This window comes from Podarcis liolepis (assembly GCF_965112155.1).
Source record: "Podarcis liolepis genome assembly, chromosome: 1".
Lineage (NCBI taxonomy): Eukaryota > Metazoa > Chordata > Lepidosauria > Squamata > Lacertidae > Podarcis > Podarcis liolepis.
This window is the reverse complement of record NC_139554.1, coordinates 132,226,791-132,242,540: the sequence shown is the minus strand read 5'-3', so window position 1 is coordinate 132,242,540 and position 15,750 is coordinate 132,226,791. Positions and strand designations below refer to the sequence as shown.

The following is a 15,750-nucleotide window of genomic DNA, read 5'->3' as shown; positions in this document are numbered from 1 at the left end:
CTTAAAGTCCTCCGTGGGGCATACCAGGAGAGGCAGTCCTGTAGGTACTGATTAAGAAATACTGTTTCTTAATTTTGGGTTCAAAAAAATAGAGGCCTCCTTATACATAAGGGCGTCCTATGGTATTCCTATTCTGATTTCTGATTTATAAATATTTTAGTGAAGGAAAAACAATGAGTTACTCCATTTAGTAGTGGTTAAAGCTATGTATTTGTTTTGAAATACTAGGCTTTCACTGTTATAAAAGCAGCTTGTTATTTTCAACAAAGGAGACCCTTGTGAGCATTCATCCTTCGTTGCCTTAAACTATGCGCAGAAGTTTCCTTTGTGGTAACCTGTGTTGGCATGACTTGGAGCACCATGGGCAAAGTCAACTGCCAGCTTGGTTTCATTGGGAGGGTATTTAATTTAATTTAATTTTTCTTTCCAGATCTCACGAATGCTGGCAGCTAAAACAGCCTTGACTATCCGTTACGATGCTCTCGGAGACTCGAGCAGCGCTGAGATGGGAGCAGAAAACAGGCTGAAAGTCGAGACAAGGCTGAGGCACTTGGAGGAGAAAGGGGTGAGCCTGCAAAAAGATGGAAAGACAATTTTATGTGTTTATTATTATTACTTTTATAACGCCCTATACCCAAAGGTCTCAGGGCGGTTCACATAATGGATGCTTCTCAGTGGCGGCAGCAGTCCACACACTTTGCTTAAAGTACTTTATAGAGTCTAGTGATGATGCTGGAAGGTGTGCAGAGGAGGGCAACCAAGGCTATCGGGTCTGGAAACCGAGCCTTATGAGGAATGGTTGAAGGAGCTGGGTATGTTTAGCCTGAAAAAGAGGAGACCGGGAGAGGAGATCATCATGATTCATTCATTTTTTAATTTGTATACCATCTTTCTATCTTACAATACAGTCATAGGTAAAAGTAAAGGGACCCCTGACCATTAGGTCCAGTCGTGGCCGACTCTGGGGTTGCGGCGCTCATCTCTCTTTACTGGCCGAGGGAGCCAGAGTACAGCTTCCGGGTCATGTGGCCAGCATGACTAAGCCGCTTCTGGCGAACCAGAGCAGCACACAGAAACGCCGTTTACCTTCCCGCCGGAGCGATACCTATTTATCTACTTGCACTTTGATGTGCTTTCGAACTGCTAGGTTGGCAGGTGCAGGGACCGAGCAATGGGAGCTCACCCCATCGCGGGGATTCGAACCACCGACCTTCTGATCGGCAAGTCCTAGGCTCTGTGGTTTAACCCACAGCGCCACCCGCGTCCCTAGAAGCGGCTTAGTCGGCCAATAAAACGAGATGAGCGCCGCAACCCCACAGTCGGTCACAACTGGACCTAATGGTCAAGGGTTCCTTTTCCTTTATCAGCTTGGCTCTTCCTTTGCAACACAGCTCAAACTCAAACTGCATTATGAAGGAAAAAAATGGGTCATCTGGCATCAGGCGGGTGACCCCCACCCACCTGTCAAGATGACCCACCTATGGGGGTGGGAAGTTCAGAATCCAGAGTAGGAGAAACATTAGGCTTTGGAGAACTCCTGAAAGCATGTGGGGTGGGAATTGCAACAAGAGAAGGAAGGCAAGGGCCTTGCTAGATCTTTGCTTGGTTCATTCACAGCATAGAATCTGGACTTTGGAAACGTCAAAGCACCGAACTTTTCGTTCTGCCCATAGCAGGTGGCTGTGGTTGACTCTCGACTTGCTCAGTCCTCATCCACGCTGTTTCTTAATTCCTTTTCTTCTGGGATATGGAACTGGTGTCCCACAAGAAGGCATGGAAATCCTAGGATTTGCTGTTAACCGCCCAGTGGAAGGAGATCCAAATAGTTCAGCCCACCCTTCCAGATGTTTTTGGACTACAACATTATCAGCCTTAGCCAGACCCTATAATGATGGGGTTGGGGAGAGTTGTTGCCCCGAACATCTGGAGAACATCAGGCTTGCGGAGGCTGTTTTAGCCCAGCCTGTGTTTCTTCTGCGAGGGAAGAGCCACGGTTCCCCTGTTATTAGGAGTAGTTCACTCCAGCCTGCTTTTTCTTATGAGAACCTTAATTCTTCTTAGCGATGTTGTGCCAACATTTTATCATCAGTCATTTGTTCCTCATAGCTGTGTCTTTCTCCCCCTCAGATAAGACGGATAAGTGGCACGGGAAAAGCCTTGGCCAGGGCAGACAAATATCAGCACAAGAGGTTGGTAGTTGTATGTTTTGTTTTGTTTTGTTTTTCTTTTGCTTCCCAAATGCTTGGGTTTTAATTTTTCCTCACTGTCTCCTGCATTGGTGGAAACATTTTCAATATTCTCAGCGCAGCCTTGCTTGCTGCAAGCTGGGTCTCGGGTCGCTTGTTTGGTTCGTTGCTAGCTCTCTTCTTTTCCCCCCTTACCTTTGGTGATGGCGTTTTAGTTTAATACAGATTAGTAATACAACGTTTGTGCATTATGAGCCGGAGGAGTCCAGATACCAGCCCATAGTGGATAGAACACTTTTTTTTTTAATACAGTGGCACCTTGGTTCTAAAACTGCTAAAACATACATTTTTAAAGAAACCAGAAGCTTTTTTATTAGGCATTTTAACAATAAGCACCGTATTTTTCACTCTATAGGACGCACTTTTTCCCCTCCAAAAATGAAGGGGAAATGTGTGTGCGTCCTATGGACCGAATGCAGGATCCTCGGCTTCGCCGCGAGGCGCCTGACCTGGAAGCCGGAGGAGGAACAGAAGGGTCTCCTTCTGTTCCTTCTCCAGCTTCGCAGCGACGCGCCTGTCCAGCGAAGCCGGAGGAGGCACAGAAGGGTCTCCTTCTGTTCCTTCTCCAGCTTCGCTGAAGGGCGCTGCGCCTTCTCCCTCTCTGCGCATAGAGAGAAGGCACAGCGCCCCTTCACCGACACGCCTGTCCTGGCTTCTGCTTTAGCCCTGCGCAGCCTCTTTGGGCAGGGGGAGCCTTCATCCCGCTGCCCTGAAGAGGCTTGGCGCGGTTATCCCAGAAGCCAGAACAGCCACACAGTATCCCAGAAGCCAGATCCCTCTTGCTGTTCTGGCTTCTGGGGTTCAGAATAAGTTTTTCTTGTTTTCCACCTCCCAAAACTAGGTGCGCCCTATGGTCAGGTGCGCCCTATGGAGCGAAAAATACGGTATTCCAAAAGAAAATAAAAGAGTGCTTCTTTACGCAACAACAGCAGCCAGAATGTTGGAATATTGGAAAAACGAGTTAACACTAACCTTGACTTAACCAAAATGTCAGAACTAATAAGACATCACTCAGGAGACAAGATTAAAAAAGAATTGGATTACTTTAAAAATTATCTCCAAAATATGGTTCCAGTAACAACACTTGTTGTGCCTCAAGTAATTTCACAGATAGAAGGGAAATTGCGTGTGTGTTTTTAAATAATTGAATACAGATTACTTAAGTGTAAGAGAAGTGTAGTAGCCAGAAAGAGTTAGAGGGAAGTCAAAAAAACATATAAGGGACTCAAACCGTTTTAGAGGAACAGAAAGAATGTGACTGTAAGGGAAAAAGAGAGAGAAAAGCAGAAATATGAAGGTAACTTCTTTCTAGGAACTTTATATATAGAATATTCAAATTATGGTTTGTACTCCTTAAATGATTTTGTGATTTGGACAAATATTCCCCCCCCCCTTCTTTGTTTCCTTTTCCTTGTTCTCCTCATTTTGATTTTGGATCGTTGTTGTTGATTGTTTTTCTGTTTGCAAAATTAATACAGCATGCATATGCATACATATGCGCATATATATATATATAAAATACACACATATACATACATACACACATATATATATATATATATACACACACACACATATATATACATATATACATATATATGTGTATGTGTGTGTGTATATATATATATATATATATTGTTTGTAGCCAGGGCCACAAACAACCACACAATCCTTTGGGAGGCAGAGACGCAAGAGGGCATCGGAGGAGGGAGAAAAGGAAAGAGGGACAGAGGCCAGTGTTGTCCACGGCGCCCTTGACCATCCTTCAAGACATCCCACGGTTCGCTGGTTGAAAACCAGTGCCCAGAGTCATTCAGACTAGGAAAAGATGGGCATGATCTTCAGTTCTCGTTCTTTTCCCTTGCATTTTTTAAAAAACCAAAATAAAACTCCTTTTGTCATTCCAGTGAAGTGAAGACCTACGACCCTTCTGGGGAGTCGACGCTTCCTCCGGTCCCAGGAAAGCGCAAACGTGAATTGGAAGACGAGGAGGAGGAGGAGACGACGACGACGACAGCAGGCCCAGGAAAAGCAAAGAAGGCGAAAATAGTAGAAATCAAAGGTTAGTTGCTGTGCCTCCGGAATCTCAGTTGCGTCTTGATTGTCACTTGATTGGCTTCCACCTCCTTTGTGTAAATGTACTTTTGTAAAATGGTTTCCCTGCCGGCCGTTGGACTCGCCACTATGCTCTCTTTGTGTAGCCTGAAACAAATTTGATGGGCTTCCCAGTCGGCTTGAAAGGTTCCGCAAATCATCTTCCATTCTGCCTCTTCCAAACTTCTGGGAAGAGTGCCTGGCATTTTGTAGCCAAAGCAGCAAGAGCCACATAAAGAAACTTTTTGTGTGTGTGGAGCTGGTGTTGGTGGGGAGATCAGTCAGGTTTGGAGAAAGACAAAAACTCCCTTTTCAGGATAAGTCCCTAAAGCGGGGGGGGGGGGGGAGTACCTTCCAAACAGCCCAAAGGAAATTTTTTTTAAAAATAATTTTTATTAATTTTAACATATATATTATAATGCATACCACAAAACTTCACAACTTATACAATTTTGGGGGGGGGACTTCTATCAGCACCTCTGATGATCCACCATTTTTGTAACTTCTTATGCATTTCTTAAATTCATATTGTCTTAACTAACCACCCTCCCTTTTATCCATTTTTGTAATAGTTCCAATAATTCACCTCACAAAACTTCTTGCAAACCTACAAACGCAGTCTGATCCTCACAATTACTTTTCAAATAGTCTGTAAATTTACACCAGTCTTCCGTGAATCTCTGGTCCCGCAGATTTCAAATCCTTCCTGTTAGTTTGTCTAGTTCTGCATAGTCCATTGATTTCATCCTCCATTCTTCTTTCGTCGGTAATTCTTCTTGCTTCCTTTTTTGTGCCAATAATATTCTTGCCGCCGTCATTGCATATAAAAACATTCTTTCTACTTACAGTCTTTTCTATTTATATTACTTCCTACAATGCCCAGTAAAAAAAGCCCCAAGGAAACTCAGTGAAATGGGAGGAACGATAGAACAGAATGGGAGGAAGGGAGACAAAAATCAAATACAGCCATACCTTGGTTATCGCACGCCTTGGTACTCAGACATTTTGGCTGTCGAACGCTGCAAACCCGGGAGTGAGTGTTCCGGCTTTCAAACGTTCTTTGGAACTCGAACGTCTGACGGGGCTTGCGATTGGCCGCAGGAGCTTCCTGCAGCCAATCGGAAGCTGCGCTTTGGTTTCCGACTGTTTTGGAAGCTGAACGGACTTCCGGAACGGATTCCGTTCAACTTCCGAGGTACGACTGAAGAGGGATCAAAATAATTCATTGTCTGTTGTGCACAACAGTCTTCCCCCCACCCCTCAATTAAGACGGAGGGAGGAAGGGCTCACCCTTCTCTCCCTGCAAAAAATACCCCCAGGACTGGGCACGTTTAGTGGGCAAGGAACGTGATGGGCTGACTTCACTTGCAGAAATGAATTGTCACCTTTTCATTTCAATTGGGACACAGGTGGCGCTGTGGGTTAAAGCACAGAGCCTAGGACTTGCCAAGCAGAAGGTTGGCGATTCGAATCCCTGGGACGGGGTGAGCTCCCGTTGCTCGGTCCCTACTCCTGCCAACCTAGCAGTTCAAAAGCACGTCAAAGTGCAAGTAGATAAATAGGTACCGCTCCGGCGGGAAGGTAAATGGCATTTCCTTGCGCTGCTCTGGTTCGCCAGAAGTGGCTTAATCATGCTGGCCACATGACCCGGAAGCTGTACACCAGCTCCCTCAGCCACTAAAGCGAGATGAGCGCCGCAACCCCAGAGTCGGCCACGACTGGACCTAATGGTCAGGGGTCCCTTTACCTTACCTTCTGGGCTGGGTTTGCCGATTGACTGCTTCGGTGTTTCAATGCTTTACACACACACACACACGCACGGTTACCGTTATTGCACATCCACTGAAATTAATAGCACAGCTCACTAGAGAGGAAACGAACTTCACATGCTTATGAGCATGGAGCTGAAGCTTGCGACGCATTGCTTTTTGTTGTTGGGCTTTTAGGCTCAAAGCCTGCCCTGACACTCTCAATGGCTAGCTGGCTAGATTGCTACAAGTGGCTGCTATTATTATTATTATTATTATTATTATTATTATTATTATTATTATTATTTAATTATTTATTTATATCCCTCCCACCCTCCTCTTTGGGCTAGAGTTCTGTGAGGAATACCAAAGGAGGGGATCAGACTGTGCCTTAGCCAAAGGCCTGGTGGAACAGCTGTCTTGCAGGCTCTGCGGCAAAATGTCAAGTCCTGCAGAGCCCTAGTCTCTTGTGGCAGAGCGTTCCACCAGATCGGGGCCACAGCCGAAAAAGCCCTGGCTCTGGTTGAGGCCAGTCTAACCTCCCTGTGGCCCGGGACCTCCAAGATGTTTTTGTTTGAAGACCGTAAGGTCCTCCGTGGGACATACCAGGAGAGGCGGGCCCGTAGGTACGAGGGTCCTAGGACGTATAGGGCTTTAAAGGTTAAAATCAGCACCTTAAACCTGATCCTGTACTCCACCGGGAGCCAATGCAGATGATATAGCGCCGGGTGAATGTGATCCCGCAGCGAGAACCCCGTAAGGAGTCTCGCTGCAGCATTCTGCACCCGCTGGAGTTTCTTGGTCAGTCTCAAGGGCAGCCCCACGTAGAGTAAGTTACAATAATCAAGTCTGGAGGTGACTGTTGTGTGGATCACAGTGGCTAGGTCAGGGTGAGAGAGGTAAGGCGCCAACTGCTTAGCTTGGCGGAGATGGAAATATGCCGCCTTTGTTATAGCTGCAGTCTTCGCCTCCATGGAAAGGGAGGTGTCGAAGATTACACCCAAACTCTTTAACGGACACTAATTGCACCCCCGCAAGAGATGGGAGTTACCCCCTCCCCCATCCCATATCATCCCGACCCAGCCAAAGGACCTCTGTCTTCGAGGGATTTAACTTCAACCTGCTCCCACGTAACCATCCAGCCACAGCTTCCAAACATCTGATCAGTGTGTCTGGGGCCGAGTCAGGATGGCCGTCCATCAACAGATAGAGTTGAGTGTCATCAGCATAGGAAAAGGCTCCTAGCCCAAAGGAGCTTGCGAAGAAGAAAAGTCATCTATCTAGTCTGAGTTTTCTCATTTAGAACTCTGTTAAGGAACAGCCACCCTGCATCTCGGTTTGCCGTGCAGATAACCACATATCTGGAGTGGCTGCATGCAAAGCAGGAGGGCAGGATACGTGCTTTTTAAGTGACTGCATGAAACAGGAGGGCAGGATACGTGCTTTTTAAAGAATTCCCCATGTCGGAACGAGTGCTGAGTCCACACCCACCCACTGTCCTCTAAATCTCCACGGCGATGGTCTGTTCAGTTTCACAATTCTCCCTCTCTTGACAGATTGCCAAAGCCTGAGGCTTTAGTTTTTGTTGGCTGAAAACATCCTTTTTTAGTGGAGTTTTGTAGCTTTGGTACTCAGAATGCTGTGTGTTGCCCGCAGTCCTCCGGCCTAAAAGAGATGGGTGTTTTTCATCCAAAAGCTCTTTATTCATAAGTGGGTCTAATAGAATAGGGGGCAGTGTTTGTCAAAAGACAGAACGGTATAGTCCAAAATATTGTATACCAACTTAATTCTTATTTATATTAATATATTCCTTCTTCAAATGGAGTCTGAGCTGAATTGGGGGAACATAAGAAGACGGTTTGAGCATATTACTGTGATCCTGGTCCGACTGCACTGGCTACCAATTAGTTTCAGGGCCCAATCCAAAGTGCTGGTTTTGACCTATAAAGCCATAAGCGGCTCAGGACCGCAATACTTTTAAGGACCGCCTCTTTCCATATAAACGTACCCGGACCCTGAGATCATCTTCTGAGGCCTTCCTTTGTGTGCTGCCTCCTTGAGAAGTCCGAAGGGTGGCAATGCAAGAACAGGGCCTTCTCTGCAGTGGCTCCCCATCTGTGGAATGCTCTACCCAGCGAAGTTTGCCTGACGCCTTCATTATACACCTTTAGGCGCCAGGCAAAAACGTTCCTTTTTAACCAGGCCTTTGGTTGACCTGATTTACATCCTATGCCCTTTTAAAATGTGTTTTTTTGGGGGGGGGCTACTGGGTTGTTGTTGTTTATTTTTACTATGTTTTTTTGTAGTTTTATATCTTGACTTTATTCTGTGAACCACCCTGAGACCCCGTGTATAGGGCGGTATATAAATTCAATAAATTCTTCTTCTTCTTCTTAATTTCTTACATTTATATACCAACTTTATCTTCCAAGGATCTCAAGGTGGTGTACATGGTGTACAGAAGGCCAAGGGCCTTCTGACGGCTCCCTCATTGCTAGAAATAAGGTTACAGGGAACCAGACAGAGGGCCTTCTCGGTGGTGGCGCCCACCCTGTGGAACACCCTCCCTTCAGATGTGAATGCAGTAAGCAGCTATCCTATCTTTAAAAGACATCTGAAGGCAGCCCCGTTCAGGGAAGTTTTTAACATTTAACGCTGTATTGTTTTTAATACTTGATTGGGAGCCGCCCAGAGTGGCTGGGGAAATTCAGCCAGATGGGCGGGGTATAAATAAATTATTATTATTCTTATTATTATTATTATTATTCCTCCTCCCCATTTCACAACAATCCTGCGAGGTAGGTTAGGGTAAGAGACAGTGACTGGCCCAAGGTTACCCAGTAAGCTTCATGGCTGAGAGGAATCCATATCAGGTTTAGTACAGTCTACACTGACTGGCGATGACTGTACAGGATTTTTGGTGGGTCTTTCCCAGTCCTGCCTGGAAATGCTAGGGATGGGAGCTTGGGACCCTTCGGCTTGCAAGACAGAAGCTCTTCTCCTGAGCTGCAGCCATCCCTAAAGCTAGATCCCCCTAGAATGTTAAGTTTCTGCTTTCTTCTACACCTTGAATTCCGCTTTGATTTAAAACTTTTACCCGGAAGCCATGTCAGTGCTTGAGGGGTGTGTGGGTGTGTGTGTGTGTGTATATATATATATATATATATATATATATATATGCAGGTTTTGGTGTCTTCGGGTGTCTTCCCGTGTAAGAGTTGGGGTGTCTAGGCGACGTTTCGACGAGGTCTCACTCGTCATCTTCAGGCTGGTGCTTTCGGCTTCTTGTTACTGGAACAGAGCAGGATCTCAGTGTTTGAGTTCCTATAAATACTGTTGAGGGGGTGTGGTGTGTAGCCTCCAACGTTCTGGGCAGAGAGGAAGTTCCCAGGTTAGTTTCTTCTTTTGTTCCTTAATTACTTGAGGGATATCTTGAGTGATTTCTTGAGTGATATTCTGAGTACCACTTAGGTGGGTCATTAAGTGTGGATTAGTTGCTAAAGCCTACACCCCAAAATACAATTCACTATGGAAATAGAAGCCAACAACCAACTTCCCTTCCTTGACGTCCTAATCTACAAAAAACCTGATGGCTCCCTAGGACACACTATCTACCGGAAAAAAACACACACCAACCGCTACTTACATGCACAATCACACCACCACCCTGCACAAATAAACTCCGTAGCCAAGACTCTCATCTCCAGAAGCATATATATATGCTTTCGTAGATTTTCACGGGTACAGGAATGCAGGTTTTGGTGTCTTCGGGTGTCTTCCCGTGTAAGAGTTGGGGTGTCTAGGCGACGTTTCGACGAGGTCTCACTCGTCATCTTCAGGCTGGTGCTTTCGGCTTCTTGTTACTGGAACAGAGCAGGATCTCAGTGTTTGAGTTCCTATAAATACTGTTGAGGGGGTGTGGTATATAGCCTCCAACGTTCTGGGCAGAGGGGAAGTTCCCAGGTTAGTGTTACCTAAGTGGTACTCAGAATATCACTCAAGAAATCACTCAAGATATCCCTCAAGTAATTAAGGAACAAAAGAAGAAAAGACACACTAACCTGGGAACTTCCCCTCTGCCCAGAACGTTGGAGGCTATATACCACACCCCCTCAACAGTATTTATAGGAACTCAAACACTAGACACCCCAACTCTTACACGGGAAGACACCCGAAGACACCAAAACCTGCATATGCATATATATATATATATATATATATATATATATATATATATATATATAATTTTTATTAAGTTTTCCATTTTAACAGTCTAATCAAATCACATTGAATATTCCAAATTATACAAATATATATCATAAAGTAATAATAATAATAATAATAATAATAATAATAATAATAATAATAATAATTTATTATTTATACCCCACCCATCTGGCTGGGCCTCCCCAGCCACTCTGGGAGGCTTCCATAAAACCAAAAATACAGTAAAATCACACGTTAAAAACTTCCCTGAACAGGGCTGCCTTAAGATGTCTTCTGAATGTCAGGTAGTTGTTTATCGCTTTGACATCTGCTGGAAGGGCGTTCCACAGGGCGGGCGCCACTACCGAGAAGGCCCTCTGTCTGGTTCCCTGTAGCTTTGCTTCTCGCAATGAGGGAACCGCCAGAAGGCCCTCGGCGCTGGACCTCAGCGTCCGGGCAGAATGATGGGGGTGGAGACGCTCCTTCAGGTATACTGGACCGAGGCCAGTCCAAATATTTTGCCAAATTATAAATTTTTGTTGGGGCTTCCCATGCTTCAAGTTCAGTGGGGTTCCAATCATCTTACGTTTCTACTGCCTTGAGTTTCTAATAGTTCCTTCTTTAAATCCTCCTGTTGTTATCCTTCCTTCTTTCATGGCCTCTGAGTTGTTTCCACAGGCGAGTTGAAGTGAACAATAATATACTTCTGTGTGAAATGTGTATGACTCTCCTTTTTTTTTTTCTTTGCAGCTGTTAAGTCTATTATTTGCAGTATGTCCTCACACGCTGGTGTTTATGCCGAATCAATCCAAAAGTCCTTCTCTAGTGGCAGACGCCATCTTCTCTTAGTTCCAATGAAATCTAAGCGTTTGCTCATTTATTTTCCCAGACAGGTTGCATCAAACATTAGTCTTCCCAGGGGAGGTTTGCCAAATCGGACTTGAAGTACAGATATAATAACAAATTAAGAGCTCACCTCTCCCTATGACTATTTATCTCTAAAACTTGGTCTATCCCATAATGTCGGATCCCAATTAAATAGTGCGTCACAGGAGAGTCTTTTGTCTCTCAAAGAACGAAGGCTTTAGTTAGTATTATTGTTTCCACAGTTTATATTTTCTGATCTCACTCGCTGTAAGTAATGTAGACGGTTCTTCTGTCAGTGCTTGAGGTTTCAGACCTGATGGTTCATCTCTCCGCATATGAACCAATCCTGAGATCATCATCTGAGGCCCTTCTTCGTGTGCCCCCTCCATGAGAGGTCCACAGGGTGGCAACACGAGAACAGGGCCTTTTCTGCGTTGGCTCCCCGTTTGTGGAATCCTCTCCCCGGGGAGATTCTACTGATGCCTTCATTATACACCTTTAGGTGCCAGCTGAAAACTGTTCCTCTTCCAGGTGTTTGGCTGGTTGGCATTTTTAAAAGTGTCGTGGGGGAGGGATTATTAGTTTGTTTCTGTTCTTACTTTTAACACGCATTTTGTTTCGTTTTCATATTGTATGTTAATGTCGCTGAGATCTGCGGATTAAGGATACAGTAATAATAATAATTCTCCCCATAGTGGAAGAAGAGGAAGAACAGGAGGAACCCGTCAAGAAGAAAAAGAAGAAGAAGGAGAAAAAGATGAAAGCTCAGGAAGAAGCTGCTTGGGTAGAGGATGAGGAGGAAGAAGAACCATCAACTAGCATTTCAGTCGAGGTAAGATGCTTCAAATCGTCCAAGATGACATATGCTGCTGTAGTGAAAACCTGTGGCAGCCGTACCTCCCTAAATCGTTTTGTCAGTCGCTTGTTGGAGGGTTAAATGAACATGGGCACACCAGGAATGCTTACTGTTTGAATTGCAGGAGTTAAAAAACCTCCATGATCTGGATCATGGGTAGGCAGACTAAGGCCCGGGGGCCGGATCCGGCCCAATCGCCTTCTAAATCCGACCCGCGGACAGTCCGGGAATCAGCGTGTTTTTACATGAGTAGAATGTGCGCTTTCATTTAAAATGCATCTCTGGGTTATTTATGGAGCCTGCCCGGTGTTTTTACATGAGTAGAATGTGTGCTTTTATTTAAAATGCATCTCAGGGTTATTTGCATCTCATAGGAATTTGTTCTCCCCCCCCCAAAAAAAAAAAACCAACAACAGTATTTTTCGCTCTATAAGACTCACTCTCCCCTCCCCCCCCAAAAAAGTAAGGGGGAATGTGTGTGCGTCTTATGGAGCAAATGCAGGCGGGAGGATCTGCTCAACGCTTCCTTTAAAGAGCCGCATGGATCATGTGTACGGCTCTTGGGGGCTTTTCCCTGAGGAGGGAGGAGGGCTGCCCTTCTCCCTCCTCGGGGAAAAGCCCCTAAGAGCCGCACACACGCTCCGTGCGCTCTTTAAAGGGAGCGCGGCTCTTGGGGGAGCCTTCATCCCGCTGCCCAGGAGAGGCTTCACGCGGCTATCCCAGAAGCCAGAACAGCAAGAGGCTATCCCAGAAGCCAGATCCCTCTTGCTGTTCTGGCTTCCGCGGTTCAGAATATTTTTTTCCTTGTTTCCCTCCTCCAAAAAATATGGTGCCCCCCCCCAAGGTCTGAGGGACAGTGGACTGGCCCCCTGCTGAAAAAGTTTGCAGGCCTCTGATCTGGAAAGTCAGAGCATGGGGGGGGCAGCGCTTTTCCTAAATACCTTGATGCATCTTTCAGAATTGCGTGGAGCCAGCCCTCATGAAAAATGACAATTCCCTTCTTATGTACCCTGTAAAGGTAAAGGGACCCCTGACCATTAGGTCCAGTCGTGACCGACTCTGGGGTTGCGGCTCTCATCTCGCTTTACTGGCCGAGGGAGCTGGCGTACAGCTTCTGGGTCATGTGGCCAGCATGACTAAGCCGCTTCTGGCGAACCAGAGCAGCGCATAGAAACGCCGCTTACCTTCCCGCTGGAGTGGTACCTATTTATCTACTTGCACTTCGATGTGTTTTCGAACTGCTAGGTTGGCAGGAGCAGGGACCGAGCAACGGGAGCTCACCCCGTCATGGAGATTCGAACCACCGACCTTCTGATCGGCAAGCCCTAGGCTCTGTGGTTTAACCTACAGCGCCACCTACGTCCCTTTTATGTACCCTGTAGCCATGTCTTATTCCACAACCCTCCAACCTCTCGTTCTGCAGAGCCGTTCAAGGCTTTGACGAACCAGAGAGCTCTTGCCGGGGCAGAAACGACCCTCTTCAGCCTCATGTGCGTCACAAGCCGCATGCGTTGACATGCGTGCACTCAGCGTCGCATAGCAGCGCCCCGGTCCCGGTGGCGCAGTTCCGAGGAGGAGCTATTTTGGAAGCTGATGTGGCCCACGCTGCTGCGTTTTGATTGGTGAGCATCTTGCCTCCATTTAAACTTCTCCGTAAATGGAGGGAGAAGGGCTTTGTTCTTCTGAGATGCTTAGAGATGAAAGCTTCTCTTCTCTTGCTGAGTGCTGTTGACTCATTTCATTAGGGTCATATCGATGGTAACCATGGATTCCTGCGGTTCTCGTGAGCCTCTCCGTCTAAAGAGATTAGCAAAGAGGGAGCAGAATAGGACCGTGCCTCTGCTGCTCGCATCTCAAAGGAAAAACCCTTAGATGCAAATCAATCTTCCTAATTTTGAATTTTGTATATTTCATAATTGGGAGTAGAGGGGTAACAACGCTTATTCTTTTTCCAGACTTCAGAGAAGAGGAAGAAAAAGAAAAAGAAGATTAAAGAGGAGCCAGAAGATGATTAAGAGGAAGAAATCACAATCTCCCTGGGGATGGCGTCTATGTGGTTTTGGAGACAGCTGCCCCAAAAATGTAATTTGCCCCACAATTAGGCAAGGCCGACGAATTCTTCCCACTTTCTGTGGAGCAGATCCACCCTCCATTCTCAGTTTTTTAGTCTGAACAGTAAATTTAATCTCTTCTCTGATGATTCTTTGTAATACTAACAAACTGCTTTGAGAGTTTGCCTGTATCTAAAAAGCAATATTATACATGTTTGAAAACCAGTAACATTTTCCAACAGCAGGACTCCTTTATCTTCCTTCAGTATAAATTTTTAGAACACACTGAGTCTGAAAACAACAATAATTTTGTGTGTGTGTGTGTACATACATGGATGTTTCTTTCCAGTTAGCTGAAATTCTACTTAAAGGTAAAGGGACCCCTGACCATTAGGTCCAGTCATGACCGTCTCTGGGGTTGCGGCGCTCATCTCGCTTTATTGGCCAAGGGAGCCGGCGTTCAGCTTCCGGGTCATGTGGCCAGCATGACTAAGCCGCTTCTGGCGAACCAGAGCAGCGCACGGAAACGCCGTTTACCTTCCCGTCGGAGTGGTACCTATTTATCTACTTGCACTTTGACGTGCTTTCGAACTGCTAGGTTGGCAGGAGCAGGGACCGAGCAACGGGAGCTCACCCCGTCATGGAGATTCGAACCACCGACCTTCTGATCGGCAAGTCCTAGGCTCTGTGATTTAACCCACAGCTCCACCCGCGTCCCTCTGAAATTCTTACTTTTTTTTAATTTCATGAAATATACTGAGGGAGCTTGGGGGCGGAATGGGGAAGGCATCTAGCAAATAGGCCAGGATACAGTTCATACTCAGTTTGTGGTGAAAAAAGCATCCACTGGGATTGGGTTAACACTTGCTAGCACCTGGGAAGGCAGGAAAGGGAATAGCCAATTTCTGGAGTTCCACCTGGTTCTATAGACTTCCCCCCAGATTATCTTTGCCCAAGACTGGACATTTCGTCACAGCAAATGCCAGGACACCATACTTCTTCACCAGATATCTTACAAACCATGAGGAGGGAATGGACAGCCTTCACTCAACCTCACTGAAAGGGCTCTTGTGGGTTTTTTCCCCTTTCCATCCTTTTGCTTTCCAGGGTTTGGAGGGAAATCAGATAGAACAGCGGGGGGGGGGGTGACCCTCCAGATGTTGAACTACAACTCCCATGATCTCTGACCATCTGCTAGGCTGGCTGGAGCTGATGGGAATTGGAGTCTCACCAACTCCACCCCTGCAGATTAGGTGGGGAGCAACTTACTTTCTTCAGACAGAGTGAAGCCAAGCCTAAAATACACTAAGATGTCACACATTAAAAACTTCCCTCAACAGGGCTGCCTTAAGATGTCTTCTGAATGTCAGGTAGTTGTTTATCTCTTTGACATCTGATGGGAGGGCGTTCCACAGGGCGGGCGCCACTACCGAAAAGGCCCTCTGCCTGGTTCCCTGTAGCTTTGCTTCTCGCAATGAGGGAACCGCCAGAAGGCCCTCGGCGCTGGACCTCACTGTCCGGGCAGAACGATGGGGGTGGAGACGTTCCTTCAGGTATACTGGACTGAGGCTGTTTAGGGCTTTAAAGCTTGCTCAGGAGACACAAAGGGCAAGAACATTTCCCCAAAGTCTAAAATGTCTCCTGCGAGTGGTGGCATACTCCAAGCACCACAGCCACCCTTT

General features: G+C 46.2%; 1 protein-coding gene across 1 annotated transcript in view; it reads left to right on the top strand.

Annotated features, from left to right (window-relative positions):
* Nucleotides 1-14,357, top strand: part of NOP58 (NOP58 ribonucleoprotein) — a 33,176-nt gene extending 18,819 nt beyond the window's left edge. Inside the window, exons 11-15 of the mRNA XM_083473402.1 lie at nt 431-565; nt 2,128-2,189; nt 4,154-4,308; nt 11,857-11,993; nt 13,973-14,357. Coding sequence (XP_083329528.1) covers nt 431-565; nt 2,128-2,189; nt 4,154-4,308; nt 11,857-11,993; nt 13,973-14,032 — 549 coding nt within the window. The 3' untranslated portion in view covers nt 14,033-14,357. The remainder of the gene's footprint in view (nt 1-430; nt 566-2,127; nt 2,190-4,153; nt 4,309-11,856; nt 11,994-13,972) is intronic.
* The last annotated feature ends 1,393 nt before the right edge of the window (nt 14,358-15,750 follow it).